General features: G+C 44.1%; 1 protein-coding gene across 1 annotated transcript in view; it reads left to right on the top strand.

The window, feature by feature from the left end:
- Positions 1-2,247: 2,247 nt before the first annotated feature.
- LOC115372049 (homeobox protein cut-like 1) overlaps positions 2,248-24,651 on the top strand; it is a 148,096-nt gene continuing 125,692 nt past the window's right edge. Inside the window, exon 1 of the mRNA XM_030069749.1 lies at positions 2,248-2,325. Within this exon, the coding sequence (XP_029925609.1) occupies positions 2,263-2,325 (63 nt within the window). The 5' untranslated portion in view covers positions 2,248-2,262. The remainder of the gene's footprint in view (positions 2,326-24,651) is intronic.

Below are 24,651 nucleotides of genomic sequence, written 5' to 3'. Positions count from 1 at the left end.
CTTATTAGCAGGTGGTCACCCTATATACATCACACCAAGTGCTACCCACAATGCAGTGCGTTGTCATGGCTGCACACTTGGCTCTTAAAAGCGAGTAACAAACACAAGCAGTCACATGACAGATGACAGGCTGCGGTGAACTGCACAAGCCGCATCAGGAGCTGTTTTTACCATCAGGGGGTCAGAGTTATTAAGCTGAGTCACACACACACACACACACACACACACACACACACACACACACACACAGTGGCAGCTTTTATTGTACTTATAATCATGGCATACAGCCAGCTCTTCTCTGTTTGTTGTTTCTATTGTCTCTTTAATACGCCTGAACCTATTTAGCAGTCTGTGCAATAATTTGGTTGTTTTATGGTGTTTTTATTTTTGTTTGTTTGTTTTGTTTTTTAATGCAGGCCTAATGGACCCTGTGCCTTATTGATTGCACTCAGTTTTAAGAGGAGACAGTCAGGGCCCAAGATTTTAACTGAATTAAAAAGTGTGGCTGTGTTTTATTCTGCTGAACGCTGTAATCAAGTCTGAACTTGATTTAGGTCTGACTTTTCCCAGCTGGGTGTGCAGCTTCCAGCCTGCAGGGGGCGCTGCTCCCCCAGGTTCAAGCTCAAGGCCACACAGCCTGATAACAAACCAGCAGAGCTGTGCACTCTGTGTTCATGGCCGCCCTTGTTAAGGAAAAGTACTGAGGAAATATAAATCCAGTTTATAACATGTAGAGAAGCAGCGTGGGCTACACACACACACACACACACACACACACACACACACACACACACACACACACACACACGCGTGTATACTGTAGGCCTGGTTATAAAGTGACAGGAAACTGTAATCAGTGCGTTCAGAAGTCGTCCCACCGCCAAACTGAACAAAAGTCTGTCCAAATCTCAAGTTATTTACCTGAAAACACAAATACTAAGAAAATAAAAAAAACACCAAAAACACTGTACAGATGTTTTTTTTAACACTCTGCTGCTGAGAACTGTATTTTCCACCATAACTGTCCACAGCATATTTTTGTCATTTGTATGTCCATGTTCCTGACTCCTGTGAACTCAGCGCTGTACACACTCCCATCACTGCTGATAACCTGTACCATTTTTTATTATGTTGTTTATATCTTGTTTTATATGTTACAGAAAACATGTATTTACACATATTCTATATATTTATTTATACATTTGGCACCTTATATATTCCTTTTCTTAGTTTTCCCTTTTCTTTTCTATTTGAGTTAGTTTGAACTCTATTTTTTAATGGCAGTTTTGTGTGAATGCACCGTCAGGAGGACCGCTGCTCAGTTTCGTTGTTCCTTATTAAAGTTCCTTCCTAAATTGAGCCTTTACATGTTTTTTTTTCTTTTATCTGCATGTCTGTGTATATATGTATGTATACATGCATATGTGTGGGTGTATGTTGTTTATGTTTATTTTCTTTTGCATCTGCATTCTGTAATTCATTTCAGTCTCATATTCATTGTACATACTGCTTATTGCATTTATAAGTGCATTTGTACCCTTTTTGCTCTTTTTCTTTCTTTTCTTTCATTCTTTTTTCCCTTTCCTTTCCTTTCCTTTTTTTTAACTTTAGGAGCCAGAGGTCAAGGATAGAGCTTGGGGGTGTGTGAGATAAGAGAGGGGTAAATTCTACTTTTCACTAGATGTTGTAGGCTATTTTTGCCTTTGTCATGAATAATCAACATAGAGATCTAGATAGTGATCCAATAAAATAAAATAAAATTACATGAAATTAAATAAATACATAAATAAAATTTGAAAAATAATAGTCTGAGTGAAAGTGGGTGTGGACATGAAAAACGGGCAATTTGATCTGGCAAAAATAAAATAAAAGAAAAAAATATTAAGGCCAAAAATGGCTTTCTCTGTATTAGCTATAGGGATAAAGTCTTTTAAAAATAAAATACTTGTGTATCCCACTGGTCGCCATCCACCAGATGATGATGATGATGCTACTGATGATGATGATGATGGTTTGCTTCCTCTCCCAGGTGGAGGACTCGCTCCGTGTTTTCTCTGTCGGAGGAGTCGCCCTCACCCCGGTCACTCTGCCGCTCGGGCTCCGTGCTCGCTATCGATCAGTCCGCTCCGCGCCGGCTCCGCAGCCGGTTACTGGGCTCCGCGGATCCGCTCCGGGTTTTCCTCCTCCCGCCCCTCCCGCCCCGCTGAACCCCAGCCCCCTCGCGCTCTCTATCAGCCTCAGTCCGTCTCAATATGTCTCAAGATGGCGGCCAATGCGGGATCGATGGTTCAATATTGGAGGCGCTTTGATTTACAGCAGCTGCAGGTCAGCCCTTTCCCTTACTCTTGCTTCGTGCTGTCGGGAAGCGACACGCGGGGGACGGCGGTGTGGCGGCGGGCTCGCCCCGGAACACGCTCCGGGGCACGGAGCCGCCGTCGGAGCCCTCCCGCTCCCATTGATTAAAGCGCCAGTGTCGCTGATCGGAAATTGATCCTCTTTGTTCAATTGCCATTGATCAGACAACATGGCGGCGGGAAGCGGTCGCCATGGCAATTGAGGCATCAAAGTCGGGATGTGGTGGAGCAGGGAGAGTGATGCTGGAAGGAGCCGGAGTTTCCTCCGCTCGGCAGGGAGGCTCTGAGACGCCGCTCAGCGCTGCCGAGCCGTTTGTGGACCCAAATGTGTTCAAGAGCAGAGAGAGAGTTAGCGGGGCGGCCGGGCGGAGCTGCCCGGGCGGAGCGGCGCTGCCCGGCCGGGCGGGCGGTGCTGCCCGGGCGGCCGCTCCTGTCACTTGGCTCCGTTTGTGGGAAACCTTCGGTCCAAACTGCCTTTATTTCCTGAGTAAAGCCTGAGAGAGCAGAGCTTTGAGGGGTCTGGGACTGCTGTCTTGCTCTGAAGCTGATCATTTATTTTCCAATGTCTTGCGACTAACCACTTTTTTTAAAATGAGAGAAAAGTGCTGCTGATTGCTGGGTGTTTGCTGGAGCACCGACTCAGGCTCATTTTAGCTTCGACTTATTTGTTTTGTGAGGCTGGCTGTCTGTTTCATTTCGCCTTTTTCTTTCTTTCTTTCTTTCTTTCTTTCTTTCTTTCTTTCTTTCTTTCTTTCTTTCTTTTTTTTTTTTTTTAGCCAGGATGGAAGAAGAGCTGCCTTAGTGACAAACTGCTTACTTTTCATTTCTCCCCATGCAAAGCCGTGTGTGTGTGCGCTGCTCTGTGGAGATGCGGCTCTTTAACGGAGTCCAAAGTGTAAATCTGAGTTTCCTCGCTGCTGTCACAAACAGGAGAGCTGCAGAGGAAATCAGACTGAATTTACAAACCCAAAAGTGCAGGAATCCACTTTGCTGAAAGGGCACGTATTTATGTGTTTCATTTCTTTCTATTTCCTAATAATTTAATTCTCCTCTTGAAAACTGAGCAGAGAAACTGGCCCAATGACCCCTCAAGGATCAATAAAGTATTTCTGATTCTGATGCTCTCATGCACTGTTTTCCCTCTGAAAGCAAAACGAATTCCCCCTAATTTGTTTTTTCAAAATCCAGAATTTCAAAAGTTGCTCTGACACATGAGGATGTACTTTCTTTTCTTTTCTTTTTTCTTTTGTAAGAAACCAGTTTCTCACCTAAACGAGTACACATGCATCCAAATGCAGTGTAAATGTAATTCCCTTTCCTTCCTGTTGCACTGCACAGTCATTTAAAGATTTTTTTTTTTTAAACTTTTTTTTGTTTGTTTGTTTTTTTTTTTTAATTTTTAAATGTGTGCCTCCATAGCTGTGATATCATCTCAGTAAGTTGTGGTTTGTTAATGACCAGCCTGGCATCCACAGCTCAGTGATACTTCAGATTTTTTTTTTTTTTTGCATGTGGGAAGCATCATCTTTAATAAAGGGAGGGCAGATTAAAACTCCATGGGATTGAATGTGCAAAGTGTTCATGAGGAGGAGAGGGTGGATTACAATTTCTAACCTTTCATTTTGGAAAGGTCACGTGTTAAGTGCTTTAAAATGCACTAAGAGAGACAGATTGCTGATTTTGCCCCCCAGTTATTGTATGGTTTATTTTTTATTTCTATCTATCTATCTATCTATCTATCTATCTATCTATCTATCTATCTATCTATCTATCTCTCTCAGATCTTAAGTTAGGCTATCGTTACATTTATTTTGTCCCATAGGTTTCTGCAGCAGTTCTGTCCAAATCAGTATTATGACTCTTTAGGTTTGTTGTTACGATTTAATAAAATATTTAATCTGTTCTATGTCGAGAATAAATTCAGCAGGACCTCAGCTCTGTAGTTTCCCTGTCATCTTCCAATCTTAGCTTTTTTTTCGCTCAACATTTTCATATGCTTATTCACAAAACCCTTAACAAAAGCCACATGTGGGACTTTAAATCTACTCTGGTGTTCAGACTGCGGCATCACAGGCACATGAACCCCATCTGACCTCACCTCCATCAGGAGTGACTTGTTTCTGCCGTGAACTCACCTTTTCACAGGGAAAGAATTGAGTACAACTGTTCAGGTCAAGACATATGCTGTTATTGTGTGATTTCTTTTGCATGTTTTTAATATTCCATGCATTGTTCATCGCTTTGCGTTCGGTGATTGTGGTAGCGGTTGTTGTAATTGGAGAGATGTGAGCCTGTGATAGAACGGAGGCTGCAGCTCACGTGAAGACATGAAAACTTGACGCATTTTAAACCGCTTTGTGACGTTCTGCGGCTTCCATGCAAGGAGGTAGGCCTGTTCATCTCAGCAAGCATGCATGGAGCACTGCGTTTTAAAAATTTTCTTAAAGAAAATGAATGAGGTTGCAACAGTTTTCTTGAATCCAGTGGCATAATGCTAAGCACAGTGTCCCCTTACAGAAAAATCACATGTGAAATCACAAGTGGAATAATCCACATGTGGTGTTGGAACTATGTGATCTACAAACACACGTGACCTAATTAGTTCACATGTGAAAAAACAAAGTGAAAAACATATGTATATGTGTTCCAAAATCACATGTGGTTAATTTCACATGTGATTTCATGTTGTTTTCACATGTGGAAATTCTAATTCCACACGAGTTTGTGTGACCAATTTTCACATGTGCACAATCCCAGTTATGTGAAAATAGGAATTCATGTGAAAATATCTAGCTCACATGTGACATGTTTTCTTTTCACATGTGAAAACTAAATAACATGTCAGAAGCAAATCACATGTGAAAAGTTCATGTTCACATGTGACATTGTTTTCTTTTCACATGTGATTTACAATTTACACATGTGAAAAGTTCAAATTCATATGTGCATTGTTTTCTTTTCACATGTGATTTACAGTTTTCACATGTGAAAAGTTGAAGTTCATGTGTAATATTTTTTTCTTTTCACATGAAAATGTTAGTTCACGTGTGAATATTGTCAGTCACATGTGAAAATGGTCATTTCACATGTGAAATGTAAATTTTCCACATGGGAGAAGGCGTATTTCATATAATTTTACAGCCTTTAACTCATTTCTCCTCTCCTGACAAATGAACAGAGTTAGGGTTTCCTGAGATGGTCTGTGGGGCCGGTACCTGCCCCGGCTCATTAACAGCAGCATGTTGATGATGTAGTCGCTGAATGCCTGCGAGCCGGGAGTGAATGATGCAGCGCTGCTATTTTCTGTTGTGTGTTGACTCGCTCCTTGTTTGTTGAGGCCTTGGCCTGCCTGTTGATTTCATCGCCGCAGGACATTCATTCACGTTAGTCGCGATGTAATTACATGATTGCATTGACACTGGAGTTGTTTAGTAAAGCCGGCCCTTGGATTGGATTATTCCCAGGTGGTCATGGTACAAAACCAGTTTAATGTCTGAGACTGCGTTGCCTTTGGTCTGTGAGGACAGGAGACGTCGGACCCTCTTGGACAGGCAGAAACTGGACTACATGAAGAGTCAGTATCGGCCTGAGTAACTTGTCCGGGGGTTTGAGTCCAGACGGGAGGAGAGGGGAGGGATCTCTGACTTCCACTCATCTCCCTCTCACTCGCTCCACAAAAGCAACGGCTCTTTTGATTAAATTGGTTTGATTGAGTAATGGGGCTTGGCGACCAAAGAGACGATGGCCACCGTCCAAGCCGCTGCTCAGTTTCCTGACGTCCCGGGACTGTTGGCAGCGAGCAGTGGGGGGGTGGGGGTGGGGGGGTCTCTGGCCTGCAGGCTCATTGCAGACTGATGTTGTGAATGATGGGTTACAGGGTTAGGGTTAGGGATGAATGATGCGTGGATACTGCATGTGGGTATGGTATGTTTCATCCACTTCTACAGAAATATAGTGGGAGGACTCAAGATTTAAAAACAGAATATGATAAACACCAAGCAGTAACAACGTGTGTGTGTGTGTGTGTGTGTGTGTGTGTGTGTGTGTGTGTGTGTGTGTGATTTGTCTTTTTCATTTTGGTGTATGTATTTAGGGTCACTTTAATGCCATTTTTATGGACACCACCAGTTCCCACACATTTACTGCTAAATACCTAAAAGTACAAATTAAGTCAATTTTTTGGGAAGGCCGTTCATAAAACGAGTTTTTCATGTTTAGTTTAATATTTTCAAAACGTAAACGTCACGTTCCTCTGCAGGTTCTCCTTCACGTTCCTCTGCTCTCGTCCCAGAGCGAGCAGTGGGCTTTCAGAGCTGCCACATCACTCCTCCTCCCTTTCCTCCATTCATTCCACTACGATATGAACATGAACTTTCAGAGCCTTCACACTTTCTTCACTCCAGTTTTCCATCAGCCCAATAAAGTCCTCCACATGAGTTTTCCTAAAAGCAGCAGCACTGTTGGCTGTTCAGGACTTTTTCAGATTTGGAAGGTGTGAACAAAACACTCCCTCTGCTTCCCACAGCCGATCATCAGCTGAGTGCTTCTGAACGTTGAGCAAAACATTATAACGAGAGACAGACGATATTTAATATATATATAATATCACGATCAGCTGATATCTTCTCTCACCAGACAACAAACAAAACCTGTGTGCAGAACAATGCCAGCGGATAAAGGCTTCGGTAAAGTGCAGTGAGATTTGATTTATATTTCATTCATATGTTTGGTTATTTTAGTTTAGTTTAGGTTTTTGATTCCCTGTGGACATTTATTTAGTTGATACAGTTTTAAATTTAAAGTAGAGGCACTGCAGACAATCAGCCCGACTTTATTTAAATATCACTTTCTGTACAAACACGTGGAACACGAGGTGCTTTACACAGTAAAACAATAAAACAAGTCCCACTGTGAAAAAGACCCATAACAAAAAGATAAAACTCAGTGTCAAAATAAGAGCAGTAATAACATTATATGAAAACAAAAGGAGAAATGAAAAATCAACCAAATGAATAAATAAATGAATAAAACACAGAATATGACAATGCGTAAGTGAATGGTTACGGTGTAAGCAAGTTAACAGTAAAGTGCAGACAATAACTTTAGTGTTAAATAAATAAATGTTCAGCAATTTTCTGTCTCGTTTATTATTATTATTAAATTGTTGTATTTTATCAAATGTAAACAACAAACAAACAAACATAATGTCATTACCATCGGCCATTGAAAAACACATACTGGTTGACCAAAAATCAAAAGGTTCAACCAAAAATTTTAATTTTGAAAACAGAGGGGTTTTGATTATATGTCGTGAAATCTTTAGCGCCCGTGTGTGATTTGCAAAATTACAGTGAATGGGCCTCACACTGAAAATCAGTGGTATAGTCCTTTAAGGGGCACCAGAGCGTCTCCTGGCTTCATATCAGTCCGAGGCCGTCGGAGGAAAGACAATATTTCAAGCAGCGGAGCCAAGGCGCTCCTCTCGTGTGCAGAAAAACTAACAAAGCCTTTATTTTTCCACATGTTTTGGTGTGTGTGTGTGTGTGTGTGTGTGTGTGTGTGTGTAAATATCCCGGCCGAGCGCAGCCACAGGAACAGAACGCCTCTGTTCACGTTTGGCTCGGTGTTTTCTGAGAGGTGAATGTTGCCTTGTCACGCCGCACCGCCCAGAGGCGAGCGAGCGATGACCCGGGGGTTTGGCCTGGAAAGGTGTCCCGGCAGCGTCCCGGTCACGCCCAGCATCAAACACACGGCTGCATGTGAGCGGGCTGATGCTGGGACCAGGATGAGCTGGGCGACTCCCAGTTCAGGGAGATTTGAGTGGTGCAGTTTTTTCCTCTGTGCTGCTGTTTCCTCCCAGGAGACTTTGTTGAATGTGTTGTCAAACAGGCCTTCATCACACACACACTTCATCACACACACACACACACACACACACACACACACACACACACACACACTGTGTGTGTGTATGAGAGGGAGTGAGTATGAAGGCCAGCGATCAAAATCTAGCTTTAAATCCTTTGAAAAAACACAGGGACGCGGTTTCCAAACGTGATTTTCCGTAATAAACTTTATAAAGGAGAAGAAAACAGATTATTAACTGGACATTCATCCTGTTTCTTTTCGCTGAAGCTCAAACAGTTTGAGACATGAAGGTGAAGTGCGATGGCGACTTTTCTCAGGCGGCAAAAACAGAGAGGAGACACAACTACAGCGATGCTGCGTTCATGGACACTGGGACGTCAGAGTTTCAGCTAAATAATTCTGACAACACGGCGTCTACGGTGAAAATAATTTCTCCCAAGGCCACAAAGGGAACGCCAAGACATCGCAGCTCGGTGATTTACAAAGCAGATCCTCGTTGGTGTGATTCCTGTGTGCTGGTTAACAGAGCAAAGCCCAAAACCTTTTTTTTTTATTATTTTTTGGATGTACAGTCTGAAGATGTGAGTTTTTCCGTTCTGTAGCTCTGAGCTGAGGCCTGGCAGCGGGGGGGGGGGGGGGGGGGGGGGGGGGGGGGGGGGGGGGGGGGGGGGGGGGGGGGCTCCTCTTCACTGAAGTTTGCTGGAAGGTCGTGGTTATAAATTATGAGCATCAACAAGAGGCTCCTCACATGTAGGTCAGAATTACAGAAGTTGGGGAACTGCGTGCCATCATGATGTTCTCACTAGCATGGATTATTAATTATTAAAGGGCTACTTCACCCATAATGCATAGTTTTTTGTGAAGTACACATGTGCTGCCTTCAGTGTGCAGAACATGTGAGGCGGCTGAAACACTGTTCAATATTTCCCTGTGAATATCGAAAACGCCCATCCCCCACTATCTTTAACATACTTTCTTTTTTTTTTTTTTTTTTTACATATGCACCGTTTCTCATTTCTGTATTTAATGTTGTAATATTTTGTAGGATTAATGCACACATTGAGAGCGAATACACATAACGCACATTCTTTTTTAAAAAAATTATAAGGCACATATTTTTATATTTGCTATTTCTTTCTATTTTCTTATACTTTACTTCTTCTCTTGAGAATTTGAGTTTGAGTTTGAGTTTATTAAGATCCTCATTAGCTTTTGCAGAGCATCAGCTATTCTCCCTGGGGTCTTTTCATTTTCATAAGTGACAATACAAACCCACTGTTTACCACACATACTTAAGATATATAAAAAAAAAACAGGAGCACATACACAAGACACATACTTAATACATACACATACACATACACACAAAACATCCTAGATGAACACCAAGCATGAACATTACCCGCTCTTACATTGAATCAATACAAAATAAAACAAGGCAATTGCTGTGCATCACGTCACACGAAGATGCCAGGACCCAATTTCCAAATCTACACTACTGATCAAAATTATGATCTAAATAATAATCTCTTAGTTTCACTTTAAAACTGACCCTGTTTCTTTGTAGTGTAACATAACTGGGAAGGGCATTCCACTCCTTCATAGCTGTATCATACCATACGTTGAGAGAGTGTCCTGGGTAAAATAAAATAACCTCCTGCTGCATGTCGAGTTGAGTAGTTATGTATCTCTGAACTAAAGGATAATTTCCTGTAAAATATAAGTGGCATTTGAGCAGCTTCAACTGAAAATCAGCATTTTCATACAAACAATAAATGTGAGAAAGACTCAAAAAATAGAATGTAAGCATTTGTGAGATCATAACTGTATGCAACCAATGAAGGAGAACTACGGCATTAAAGAGTCTGCATGACTTACAGATATGCACTTACATTTACGTGTTACTTATTATTGATTGCTCACTTAAATGGATGACCGAAGAAGAAATATGAGCTAAATATAAATGTAAGTACATATAAACAGAGTCACTTAGCGAAGGCATCAAATGGACATAAATAGAGCGTCTCAGCGCCGCTGTCTGAACTCATATCCCATGAATCATCAGCAGCTTCTCTGAGGAGGTTTGCAGCCGCTGCATGCACACCGTCTGAATCCTGCAGCCGCATGCAGACCATCTGAATCCTGCAGCCGCATGCAGACCATCTGAATCCTGCAGCTGCATGCACACCGTCTGAATCCTGCAGCCGCATGCAGACCGTCTGAATCCTGCAGCCGCATGCAGACCGTCTGAATCCTGCAGCTGCATGCACACCGTCTGAATCCTGCAGCCGCATGCAGACCGTCTGAATCCTGCAGCTGCATGCACACCGTCTGAATCCTGCAGCCGCATGCAGACCATCTGAATCCTGCAGCCGCATGCAGACCATCTGAATCCTGCAGCTGCATGCACACCGTCTGAATCCTGCAGCCGCATGCAGACCGTCTGAATCCTGCAGCCGCATGCAGACCGTCTGAATCCTGCAGCCGCATGCAGACCGTCTGAATCCTGCAGCCGCATGCACACCGCCTGAATCCTGCAGCCGCATGCACACCATCTGAATCCTGCAGCCGCTGCATGCACACCGCCTGAATCCTGCAGCTGCACACTGAACTACATTTGGCCATTTGGCATGAAATGACATAAATCTGCAAGAATATCACATGGAAGGCTAAAACATCTCCCTCTGAGGTCATCCAGAGTTCCTCTTTTCTCTCAGTTGGATGGTTTGAATGAGGAAACTGTTAAAAGCCGCCCAGGCCAGTGGGGGCAACAGGATACCATGTACCCCCCCAACCCCCACCCACCCCCCCTTACATACCTGTAGACCTCCACATACCTCCTCCAGAACATCGGCTCCATCACACAGTGGAGAAGCACCAACATGGCTCTGATATGGATAAAGTCAATTTTAAAGTCTTTATTGAACAGTTTATCACGATTACAATAAATGAAAGATTATTCTGTCTTTTGTTGGTGTTTTTCCCTGAGAGTCACCGACAACGTCTGCACTGTAAATATGCTCAGCTGTTAAAGCTGACTTATTTTTCCTCATCACAGAGTGCATGTCTTATCCTTGTGATTTTAAAATAACTATTTAAACTTTAACTATTTAAACTATAACTATTTAAACTATAACTATTTAAACTTTATTTAAACTATAACTATTTAAAAACACAAACACAGATGAAGTGAGTGCAGAAAACGGACACGAGGCTCTGTCTGAGGTGTCTATGTTCTTGATCCAGGGTTTAGAAAGAAATGCAAAATTAGTTATTAATGATCTAATTCCTTTTTAGAGAGGGTTATTAGTAACTTTATAGAAAATATTGTGCAACTTTACTTGATTATGTTTTTGAGCAGCTCAGTGAGGACACTGGGAGGTGTGTGTGTGTGTGTGTGTGTGTGTTTCTTGCCAGCGATGTAGGAAGTTGTCCCAGCTGTTCATTCAAACTGTGCTGTTGTGTCTGTAAGGCTGCTGCGTCTGGTTTGTGTTAGCAGTAGCTGTGTGTGTGTGTGTGTGTGTGTGTGTGTGTGTGTGAAAGCAGCAGGCCAACATGTGTGTGTGCTGCTGTTCAGCCCCGCTCCCACTGATTTTTCCTGCGATCTGCGAGGCTTTTTGCTCCGTCAGCCGGTGGAGGTCACAGGCGGTCTGGAGGTGGAGGGTCGGTGTGGCTGCAGGTCCTTTAGAAGACCTGGTTCCAGACTTTGAAAGGCGTTGAATACAGTCGTTGGTGTTTTATTTTTTCTCATCACATTAGCAGGTCTGAAAGCAGGAAAAAGCATGACTCACGGATGTTTTCGTGCTGGGTAGTAGTGTTGGCTCTCGGCTGTTTTATATGCTGCACTGACGGGACAACACCCGTGAATTTTGAAGTTTGCTGCGTGTATCGAAAAAAGTGTCAACTTCATATTTCTGCTATAATCTATAATCTTTTCCAGTCATATTTTAGGACTCTGATATCACTCCTCCTCCCTTTCCTCCATTCATTCCACTACGATATGAACAGGAACTTTCAGAGCCTTCACACTTTCTTCACTCCAGTTTTCCATCAGCCCAATAAAGTCCTCCACATGAGTTTTCCTAAAAGCAGCAGCACTGTTGGCTTTTCAGGACTTTTTCGAAATGAGGCGGAGTGATACAAGCTCCTGATGGGGAAAATAGTCCCTGAGGAAATGTTTGCTTTCCACAGCCAATTATCAGCTGTGTGGTTTATGAACGGCGACAGCTTTGTTAGCCGCAGAAGCAGAACATTGTAAGGTGGGTGTTTGACCCAAAAATGAAGGGATATCAGCTGCACCGTCTCCCCATTTCTGAGCCTTAACTCCGCCTCAGATCTGGGTTCTGGTGAAGTCCCAGTGGAAACACAGCAGGCCTTGGCAGCACCGGCACGCCTGGACAGTGGAAAGCCGGCTGTTGCCAAACCATTCAATTCAATTCAATTCAATTATTTTTATTTATATAGCCCAGAATCACAAATTACAAATTTGTGTCAAAGGGCTTTACAGGAAATACAACCTCCTCTGTCCTTAGACCCTCACATCAGATGAGGAACAACTCCCTAAAAAAAAAAAAAACCTTTAACAGGGAGAAAATAGGAAGAAACCTCAGGGGAGCAGCAGAGGAGGGATCCCTCCCCAGGACGGACAGACTCTGATTCTGCGTCAGGTGTGTTTAGCCGTCTGTCTGCCTTGACAGAGTCTGAAAATAAAGACAATTTTGAACCTTAACTTCTTCACCTCCCCCTCAGAAACACAATAATTTGATCTATGGCTTGAAATAATGATTGATATTGACTGATATGATCCATTTTGTGGAGAAGACACTCTTGGCCGGATGTGCTGAGAGCGACGGTCCTGTTTTGCGAGCGCTGCAGATCCCCAGCCGGCTGCAGATCCCCAGCTGCAGATCCCCAGCCGGCTGCAGATCCCCAGCCGGCTGCAGGTCCCCGGCCGGCTGCAGATCCCCAGCCGGCTGCAGATCCCCAGCCGGCTGCAGGTCCCCGGCCGGCTGCAGATCCCTGGCTGCAGATCCCCGGCTGCAGATCCCCGGCCGGCTGCAGATCCCCGGCTGCAGATCCCCGGCTGCAGATCCCCGGCTGGCTGCAGATCCCCGGCCGGCTGCAGGTCCCCGGCCGGCTGCAGATCCCCGGCTGCAGGTCCCTGGCCGGCTGCAGATCCCCGGCCGGCTGCAGATCCCCGGCTGCAGATCCCCGGCTGGCTGCAGATCCCCGGCTGCAGGTCCCCGGCTGCAGGTCCCCGGCTGCAGGTCCCCGGCCGGCTGCAGATCCCCGGCCGGCTGCAGATCCCCGGCTGCAGATCCCCGGCCGGCTGCAGGTGAGCTTGCAGCAGAGGCATGCGGCTCTGTGTGTGGTCCAGCGGTTTTCATGTCAACATATGGAGATTAAAGGAGGAAGTGATGTCGCCGTGGAGATTTGAGCTGCCGCCCCTCCCCGGGATTCAATCTTGTGTTGACCTGCTGTTGGCAGCAGGCGTGTCAGGCTGATATTTACGATGTGGCAGACAGAGCCGAGGCTTTGGCTCGCGTTTTTTAACCCTGTCATCCCCGAGCCGCTGCTGGGGGACGAGCCGGCTGTGTCAAAAACATGCAAAAGGACAATTAGCAAATAAGCAAAAAAATTAACATGAGTCACAAAAACAAAGTAAAATAAAAGTTAACACAAGAAAAAGCAACAAACAAAAACAACACGTGTATATTTACATGTGTTGTTCAATAGTAATGATAAGAAAAAAAAAAAAAAAAGGCTTGGAATTTGGCAAAAACTGAGAAACTGGTTAAAAGTTTCAAGAAAAAAAAAGACCAGAAAATGACCAAAACAAACAAACAAACAAACAACAAACAAAAAACAAACAAACAAAAAAAATTACTAAAACATTCCCAGCAAAATATGGTTGAAAGAAATTAAAAGAAAGCTTTTCATAATCATTATCAATTATTACAATTATATATATTTAAATTAAATTACAAGAATATTGCCATGAAATTACCACAAAAATCCCCAAAAGTTTGTTTTAAAAAATTACAAGAAAATGACCTAAAAATAAAAAAATAAGAATGATTATTTATTACAATTAAATGTATAATTTATATATATATAAAAAAAAAAATACAAAAAGAAATAAAGTGAGAAATGAAAGTGTGCATGTGTGGCTTCAAAGGGCTGCTCATGGACCGTCACTGCACAGCAACACGAGCAGAGAGCGTAACATGAAAGCCAGATGATGCAGGGCTGTGTGTGTGTGTGTGTGTGTGTGTGTGTGTGTGTGTGTGTGTGTGTGTGTGTGGCTCAGCAGCACCTGAGAGTGACACCGACGCCGCCCAGACTCGGAGCTGCAGCGCGTCACATGGCAGCCGACTGCCTCGCAAACTAAATTTAGCCAACTTCTCCATGCAGAAATGAAAGAACTAAGGCTCAGCAGACTGTGCTGTGTCAACCCCCCCCCCACCTCTCCAACCCCAACACACACACACACACACACACACACACTCACACACACACTCATATATCACTAAATATAACTCTGTCCCAAATCGATTTCCCCAGCCAGATTGGTGCCACTTCAAAACCTCAACAAGCTTGTTAACAAGACCCCAAACAAGACAGGCATTTGCATGTCCTTGTCCAAATTTAGTTAGAGCTGCTTCTTCTTTTTTCCCTGTCTGCCCTGGGATTTCATAATTGCACTGGAAAGCTGGATATTTATGAAGTCCCGCATAACATTTGGGGACTTTCAGGGTTTCTGGGCCAGAATTATTTCTCAGGGGCAAGAAGGCTCCATCTCCACCAGTCCTGTCAGTGTGTGTGTGTGTGTGTGTGTGTGTGTGTCTTAATAACTGTGTGCATAACTAACTACTGTCAGATGAAGGCCTTGTATCTCTACTTCTGAAAACAAGGATACCAGCCGTACTTTAAAGGAGGAGTTCATCCATTTTGAAGAATTTGATTTTATTCACTTCCTTCCTAGTTGTTGCACAGGCCCTACCCAACGTTCTGTTTCCACAGGAAATGCTTCAAATTAAATAAACACGATGGTCTCAAAATGCCATTTAATTTTGACTTTAAAGTCACAACAAAATCAACTAACCCTAACCCTTTCCATGTTGTTTGCTGATTCTCTGAACACAGCATAGTTGTAATTTTTTCTTGTGAATTTAGATCTAAATCCCATTACAGTTACTTAACTGCTGGAAAATACCAGACATACAGTGATTTATTAGTTCTGCGGTTTATGAATGGTGATGACTTTGCTAGACGAAGAAGCAGAACATTATAAGGTGGGTGTTTGAAAGACAAAATCAGATTGAAAATTCAGATTTTGAATATAAATTATGTTGTAAAACCTTTATTACCTCCACATGATTTGCAAAATAGTTGCACTGGAAAATGTAGGGAACTTGAAGTTAATGGGCCAAATCCAAATCACCGGTGTGGTCCTTTAAATGGCACAGGGACGGGAGGGAAGTGGACACTGAAATTCCCCTGAATTACCCCGTCACAGGTGTTTGATGTCAGATCAGGACTGTAATTCTGTGTATTTACATGTATTGTATTGTACGTGTGTGTGTACGGTATTGACTGTGGCTCCCGGAGCGTCCCAGGTCCGGCCTGCGAGGCTCCGTGCTCAGCAGCACCGGCAGCGGCTGCTATTTCAGTGTCTTGGCCCTGCTGTCCAACGAGCTGTCACTAAGCATCCATGTTTACCTCAGTCACTCTTGTCAGGCCGGCAGAGAATGCATTAAATATGGAGGCGCAGAGTGCTGCGCTCTGCTGTTTCAGCTGTTTGGCCCCGCGCTGGATGTCCCGCCTCAGCTCCTCTCGGCTGGCTTCTGCCCTCGGCCTGAACTGCGAGGCTGTCCCAGACCACCCGCAACATGATAAAATTTTCCGCTCTCCTTCCTCCAATGAATTATTAACACGGCTGAATTGATTACCGAGCTCTGGCATGTCTAGACTGCATGTGGACATGCAGAGCCGTAGCATCCACGGGCCCACGACACCCGAGGGACCACAGAGGACGGCCGCTGTCCCGCCGGCTGCGATGGGGCCGGTCAGCGCTCCGCCCAGCGGCTGGCAGGGTGTCGGCGTGTCCGGAGAGAAAGCTTTGACATGTGCACACTTAAAGGCTTGAGCTGAGTTAAACGGCTAAACTGTAGTAAACAATAGTGGTGCTGTCTTCTTCTCGTCTTTATCATGCTGGCTGGATCCCAATGCTAACCGTTAGCCTCCTGCCGTTGAGGTGTTTCATTGGCTAAAGTTCAGGGGCAGCGCTAAATCACAACGCTATGATGTCTACAGCAAACAAACCAACTAGGAACTCTGCTTAGTCCAGTGATGACTCGCACAAGTGCTTACCACAGAGTCACGAAGGGGGTGTGGCCTCCATCGCGAGGTTACATTTACCACTTGAAATAGCCGACCCGAATCCGTAAATAATTTCTAATTTTTTGTCGGAACCTGACCTGACTGGTCGGATCCCAGTGGATCCCGACGGGCTCAGGTCGGGTATCCGCGCTCCTCTGGGTATGCATCTTTCTAGAAGGTTTGCCGTATTTCAGCCTCCAAGGGCAAAAACTGTTCACGGCTAATAAAAATAACCAGCTGTGTGATAACAGATGGTTGGTTCTGTCATCGTTCTTTCTTCATTCTGATGTATAAATTAGTGAATTCCAGGTAGCACTGAAAAGTTCTTAAAGTCTTAAACTAGTCTTTTGAAACCTGTATGAACCCCGTCTAGGCAGGAAGATGCTGGTTGCATTTTTGCTACGTTGATGCTGCCAGTTTGCTGCTTAATGTGTGGAAGAAGCATTTTAATTGCTGTCAAATCATGGAAGCAGGAGACTTGGTGTTAGAAAAGAATCACACTCTGTCTATGAACTTACATTTTCACAGTACATACATGGTATGAGCATATTTTTTCAAAAGCCGGGGGTAGTCCAATCAGTATTTCTGAATAAAGCTGTGAATCATGTGGATGCACGGCCTGGAGCCTCACTTCCTCAGGCAGATTTTGACTCAGTTGGCTGTCATAACCAGGAATGTACTTGAGGGAAAATACTTAAAAACTCAGTTTATCCACAGTTGTATTTGAGGAATAGTTCACTGTATTTTTAAGCTTACGTAGGTCTTCGTGACATATATTTATTGCACGTCAAAGGAAGGTGAATCAAACACTGCTCTTGAAGAAAACATGACTTTTGCACCACTTGCTGACGGCTGGCGGCAGGGGGCGGGGTCATGAAATTTCCTAAATTTCAAAATGTACCAAAATTGACAGGGTTCATCCTCTAAGGAGCGTGAATGTGCTCATCAAATTTCATGGTGCCCAGTAGATTATGAGATACTGTTTATTGCTTTGGAGTCAAGTGTTGAAAGGTAAACGGATCAACATGACCATAATTAGGTCCCGCCCACCAGCAGGGCAGCCATTCACATCATTTCAAAGCAAAAAACAAAAAGTGGTGATTTGCTTTGTTTTCTGTCAGCCTGTCAAAAAGGATATGTCCAACTTTAGCTTTGGAAGCACCGCTGGTGACCCGTTACAGTAAACTGGGCGTGGTACAGCAAATGAACGTCTGTTTGTAAGTACAGCTAATTTTGAATATAACAGGATATGACTACTTTGGCACTTGATGAATCATCCCGTGCTAATCCAGGCATTTAGTATTTCTGAAGTTTGCCCATGGTATACAAGGAAGTGAATCGTCAGCTGTGACCTAAGACACAAGGATAAAGGGATTTAGCCTGGTTTCTGTTTGCTACAAAGACAAACTAGGAAGATCCAAAACAAGAGGGATTACTAGTTCCAGAGAAGCCAGAACAAAAGACGTCTCAGGCTGTTTGTCAGGCTGTACAGCCCCCCCCATTTGCACCCATAGTAATGACCAGTGTTCTTATCTATCTATCTATCTATCTATCTATCACCCCTTAAGGTCTCCACGCCACCCTCTTGCCACCCCATGAATATTTTTCTAGAACTGCCCTTCCCCCCCAACAAAGTTTCAGGTTCATCTCTCCACTGGAGAGGTGGAGCCTCCAGGGTCCCTTGGCCTTGGCATTCTCCCCCCTTCAGTCCCCAGAGCCTCATCCATCAGGAGGGCCACACTACATCATCACTGCTAAAGTAGCTCCTCAGCAGAGGAGGAAAGCCCTCCCCTCCCAGCACTCTGGCTGAACTCTGGGGTCTTTACGTGAAACAGTTAATATTAGTGACCTGAAAACCTCTGGGAGTCTCTGGAAATAAAAACCAGATGCTGTTAGTGGATATTACATAGTTTTCTGAGGGGGGTTGGGGCATTGCTGACATAGGAGAGCAATCCAAGGATTGGCTTGGGGTGGTTGGACTATTTCTTCCCTCCTCTGTCTACTTCTTCCAGCATGACTCTTTGTTTACTTGAATCATGTGAAGTCAGTGGAGAAAAGCCTGAGAAACAGCATTTAGACCACCATGAGACACTAAATAACTCATATAATATTTGCAACACACTATGTAAGGCATATTTGCTACTCAGGTTTATGTAAGTTGAGATGCATATTTGCAGGAAGTGGCCAAAGCCTGCCTGAAGACTGAGTGTTTGGAAGTTTTGTCCAAGCACATTAAGGACGGGGAGAAAAAGGAAGATTTTTCCAGTTGCAGCAATGGCCACTGGTTTTTATGATCCCAAACTGATACAAAGAGAGTCCTTTTTCTCAATAAATATGTGAATTAAAGGCCAAACATTAAAACAATAGAACAGAACAGATAATTAGATCAGACTTGCATTTTATATATGGCATATTTCCCATCAATACAATGACCTAATGTACGTTGCTGCTGAATTAATGCTTCTTCCTTTCTGCATACAAAGTTTTTGCATAAAACCTAATGAATTGTGGGATATGTTCAGTCCTAATTAAAGCTGTATTCAAAGTGGTATTAAGGTATGGGTTCATATCAAGTGGATTAAATGCAGCTGCTTTAGAAAGACCACCAGACCCCAAGTACGGATATTTTGACAAAACCCATTTTAGACTAATGTCAGCTGACAAAGTGAGACTTGTGTTGTTGGATTTCGCAGTGTAACCAATGAGTTAATCCTTGCACCCGTATAATTTGAATGAATTGTTAAACTCCTATCGATTGGTGCTTTCCTTCGTTGGTCAGAGTAACACTCAAACCCCTGACAGGCTCTGAGATGCCAGCTGGAGCCTCAGGCGTTGCTCTGCAGTCAACATGCAGACGGGTCAGGAAGCTTTATGGGCCCGAGCATCACCGTGTCGCTCAGCTGGTCCCGAGCGCCATATCCCCAAATTTATTTGTTGGAACGCCATGAATGTCCTGCTGGCTAGAGGATGAAATCTGTCCATTTTGATAACCCTGTGATGTTCACGCTAGCGCCACCAACAGGCAAACTCACTCATATTAAAAAACAGTTTGGCTCTGAGACAATCAAATCCTGGTCTATCAGCTCCGTCATCGTCTGAGAAGAAAAGGTCTGTGCTTTTCTGTTTGCTGTGTTGGTTCGTCTGTGTGAGGCCCAAGAGAACAGACAGGCCGAGACGCCATGTTTTAATGTGTATAGTGAAATAATTCTGTTTTTCTAGTGTCTACAGTTGGCTGTCCGCCTTGGAGCGCTGTTTTTTCCTGATAAAGTTTTTGACATTAACATGGAAATTGATGAATCTAGGTAATTTTGGTTACCCCACGTCATTCCCTCTAGCGCCACCAGCAGGCCCAGCGGGGCATCTGTGTTACAAATGAGGTTCTTGTTTGTGGACGGTCAGACATCCTCACAGTGTTTGTTGTTGTAGGTTTTTCCTGTAAGGTGTCAGTGTAGGCAGCCACAGCAGACCTGCCCAGGTGTGGCTGCTTCATGCCCGGGCTGCCTGGCAGGCTGCGGCTGCAGACCTGCCCAGGTGTGGCTGCTGCCTGGCAGGCTGCGGCTGCAGACCTGCCCAGGTGTGGCTGGCTGACCGCTGCATCATAAAACCAGCCTTTATTTCCACTGTAAGCCTCCACAGCCTTAACCTGCTCTGCCACAAGCTTATCTTAATCTGTGTGTGCTGCATCAAGAACTGATTTCTGTAAATTCACATATCGTCATTCTTCAGCTTCCCTTATCTCCTGTAATTATATATATATATGTATATATGTATGAATGTATGTATGAATGTATTGCAAATTTTCATAACGGTTCCACCGATTTTATTCTGCTTATTTATTTATTTGTTTGTTTAACTGGAACAACTGACAGTTAAATAAATGTCCCAGATATCAAGTTAAATTTCATATGTGGTTCCTGGGTTGGGGATGATAGAATGTGTTGAATTGTTCTATTATTCTTATGATATTTCAAATTTACAACAAATATTTAAGTAAGTAATCAAGGCTGGCAATATCATGTGTAAGTAAATCCACACTCTTTGCTCTCATACCATATATATATATATATATATATATATGTGTGGGTTGTTCGTATTCATATTTTAGCGTTCAGAGTATTTTTGTGTTTGTTTGTTTTTCTCTTGTTGCTGCTACAAAAGTTTTCCCAAAAGTCTCATTTTATCTGGAAGCCGGTTGTCTAAGATTCAGAGAAAACATTTATAAAGTGAAAACCATGTGTGACCTTGCGCTGTCGGCTTGTTTTCATCACCACAGCGGCAGGAACAAAAACCTAGATTTGGTATTGTGACCTGCATCAGGTACAGTATGAGCCAGAGCTCCTCTTTAACTGCAAAAACACAAAACACAGAAACTCTTTGCCAAAATAAACCAAACACACCCACATCCCTTTTCTCTTGAGCTCAAGCCTATTACATAAAGTCAAGAGAATAAAGCCACAGCAAGCCAAAAAATGAGCATTATACGATTAGGATGGGCTCATCTAAAGCATTGCTATCACTCGTTAAAGCATTTTTTATCTTTGGGCATAATCAGATGGTCCAGATTAAGATTTTAATCCAGAGCGTTACTTACACTGCATTGGCTCCTGGGCCTTGGTATTGCCAAGGTCCCAACATCAGGAGGATTACTGCAGTGGAAATGCATCCAGGAACATCCATTATCTTTTTAAATCGCTCCTTTTGCACGAGGTGACCTCACCCCCTAATCTGTGCAAAGGCTTTGGTGGGTCTGACGTGGAGCCCAACTTCAGTCTGATCAAACGTGGAGTCTTTATTAATTTGTGTTGTTATGACGACTTCTGTCCTCCATGACACGTCTAATGTTCACAACCAAAAGATCCAATAAAGATCCAGTTACTTGTCAACCATCTATGGTGACAAACAATAACAACAACAGAGAGCACAGACCTCAGCCACGTTGCAGATGAACGCCATGACCAGCCTCTCCACAAAGCCTCATGTCGTTTTGTGAGTCCAGACCTCCGGGACCCCCGGCTGCTGATACGTGTCCTGGGAAGTGGATTAACAACCATCCTTCACAGTTAAAATGCTGACAGTGACAAGAGCAGAGGTGGTGTTTCCTCCACCATTGTCCCGGGGGGCACGAGGATTATTTACCTAATTTATGTGCACTCGTTCCGTTTCCAGGCACATGAGTTTCTCTGTGTTTCACTGACACCGAGCGGAGGTGAGAGGCCGGTCAAATTAAGACAGCAGCTCGTTAAGTGATCAGCTGATCATCACAGCTCGGCGTAATTTTAACGGGTGTTTTTATCGGAAAAACTAACAAACTATTGGCGACTGATGCTGTTATGCTTCTTAATTCTGTTTTAACATAATCGATAGTGGTCCAACTGGCCTCTGCCTTGTTGCGCTCATTGCTGTCTTTTGTGTAGGATTTGTTATGGGGGGGGGGCCTTGTCCTCAAATCAAGCACTTTTTTCACAGAGAGCCAAAAACAATGTTCTGTTTCGCCTCCATTTCCGTGATCGAAAGCTCCGTTTCATTGTCTTTCAGTTCTTTTAGTTTCCTCTTGACTTCTCCACGCTGAATCTGACCAGCGGCGCTCCCTGGCAGCGCTCAGAGGGATTACCATAAATGGTCATTAAAGGGCGTAAATGTGGACGCGTGGGGGGTTTAGAACAGAGTGGCGCTTAGCGAGGAAAATGACTGAAATACCAACTTTCTTCAACTTTGAAGAGTCTAAATTTTGCTTGTGGTAGTGAATTTAGAAGCTTTTCCACTCATGGATGATAAATGAGAGCCCAGGCTGCTAATGTGTGTGTGTGTGTGTGTGTGTGTGTGTGTGTGTGTGTGTGTGTGTGTGTGTGTGTGTGTGTGTAAGCAGATTAGGCCTGCAGAATGTACATGTGTTCATATGTTTACTATGAGTGCGAGCAGATTTGGCAGCAGCGGTTCCCTCGGAGGAGCGAGTTTGAAAGGGATCCCCTGGAATGAGACGGGGTAAGGGGGAGGGGGGAGGGGGGAGGAGGGGGTGGGGGAGAAAATCCTGAGTGAACATGCTCTGGGGAAACCACAAGCCAGACGCCATTCTTTCTTCTCCCCGTGGGCTGACACCATGTTTCCCATGTTGTTTCAACCAGTTTGCACTGGAGCCCTTCCAGAGAGGGGGAGGGGGGGACCCTCCTCCCTCCCCCTCCAGCCTCCCCCCTCTCCCCCGCCTGGCTCGGCCACAGCCGCCCTTTATTAAGAGCGACTGCTGGTGAAATGGCAAAGCCGCATGTTAAGGAGAATACAAATTCTTGAAATGTAAAACCCTAGAAGTTTCACGGTTTCAGCAGCTCCGTGCCCCCCCCCCCCCCCCCCGTCCGGGGCTGACAGGCAGATTTCCAGCTGTTTCCCTCTTTAACTCAGTCAGGAACACATGAGGACGGGCTGGGCTGCCGTCCATGCTGTAGTAGCAGAAAATGTAGGAAGTCCTTCGAGGCAGAGCCAGTTCAGCTTTAATCTGAGGGTGCAGTGAAAGATCTAGAAACCTCATATTCAGATCACAGTCTTTATTAGTCTGCTTTATTATCAGATCACAGTCTGCTTTATTATCAGATCACATTTTGCTTTATTATCAGATCACAGTTTGCTTTATTATCAGATCACATTTTGCTTTATTATCAGATCACAGTTTGCTTTATTATCAGATCACAGTTTGCTTTATTATCAGATCACAGTTTGCTTTATTATCAGATCAGTTTGCTTTATTATCAGATCAGTTTGCTTTATGATCGTCTACAAGCTGTTTTCCTGCTTTAAGTGTCAGACTATGGCCAACATGCATGGACTCTCCACTCAAAAACGGATTTTCTCCTGGAAGCTTGACTTTGACTTCACAGATGCTGGAAGGTGCTGGAGCCAAATCTGCCACCGCAGCACCTTTTCCCACTGCTCCAGTTACGGGGAGCAGCCTGTCCTCAGTGCCCTGGAGCCAGGCACTGTGCCCTGCATGCACGAGCACAAGGCCAGACATCACAGATGAGCGGAACCTATCAACGTCTGCCATGCAAAGATATGCAAATTAGAGCGTAACATCTGACGTCATAATGAAACGCAGCACTCAGATCAGCAGGTCTCAGATTTGGACTTCTTCAGGATTTTTCTAAGGATTTAGAATAAATCTGGAGGTTTAAATGACTAAAAACTACATTTTTATGTGTTGATTATTTATTGTTATAAATACATATAACCCAGGGACTGTGGATGACTGGGGTTAATTCTAGCATGTGACGGTGATGCTGACTAATGTGCACTGTCCATGTAAATAAATCAAGTAGTAAATTTAAATTCTCAGGGCTTTTCTTGGGGATAGAACCACATGTGGGGTCTCTTGACACACAGGGTAAAATTAAACAATATTTATCCATATTTTAGTCGCTTTGGTACCATTTATAGGCAAAAATGAAGCCCTTTGATTTTGGTTAATGAATAATATTTGACATTTCCAGTTTTCCACGTCCTGCAGCTAGCCTGGATGTAGTTTCCTCATCTTGTCATTTGTAATTAAAGCAATGAGGACATGGCTGCTGCAAACCGAGGACCACAAACCTTTCAAAAATGAATATTCAGTTTGTGTTTACAGAACAATAATAAAGCTGCACAGTCCAAATCCACATCGCAGAGCAGATCCACGCCGGAGAGCCTCTCACAGTTTGTGCCGCTGAGCCCGACTCCCAACCATCTGGCTTCACTTTGCACGCCGTCTGCAGACGCTGCTGTGCAAAGTCATTTAAAGCTACATCCAACTCTCCTGCTGCAGACAGGAAATGTGTTGTTAGAGGCGCCCTCCTCCCCCTCAGGTAGCCCAGGTCCTGACCCGGCACCTGTCAGTCATGTTGATGAGCTGCCACGCCGCCGCAGGCTGAGGGAACAGGAACAGGAAGAGGAAGAGGAGCTTAAAGCCTGCAGAGCCGCTGGAGAGGCGCTGGAGAGGCCAGCTGCAGCCGGCACAGAGTCTGCAGGGAACAACAAGACAACAACAACAAGACAACAAGACAACAACAACACAACAAGACAACAA

Source organism: Myripristis murdjan, chromosome 14, assembly GCF_902150065.1.
Source record: "Myripristis murdjan chromosome 14, fMyrMur1.1, whole genome shotgun sequence".
NCBI classification, from domain to species: domain Eukaryota; kingdom Metazoa; phylum Chordata; class Actinopteri; order Holocentriformes; family Holocentridae; genus Myripristis; species Myripristis murdjan.
This window is presented reverse-complemented; position numbering and strand designations above follow the sequence as displayed.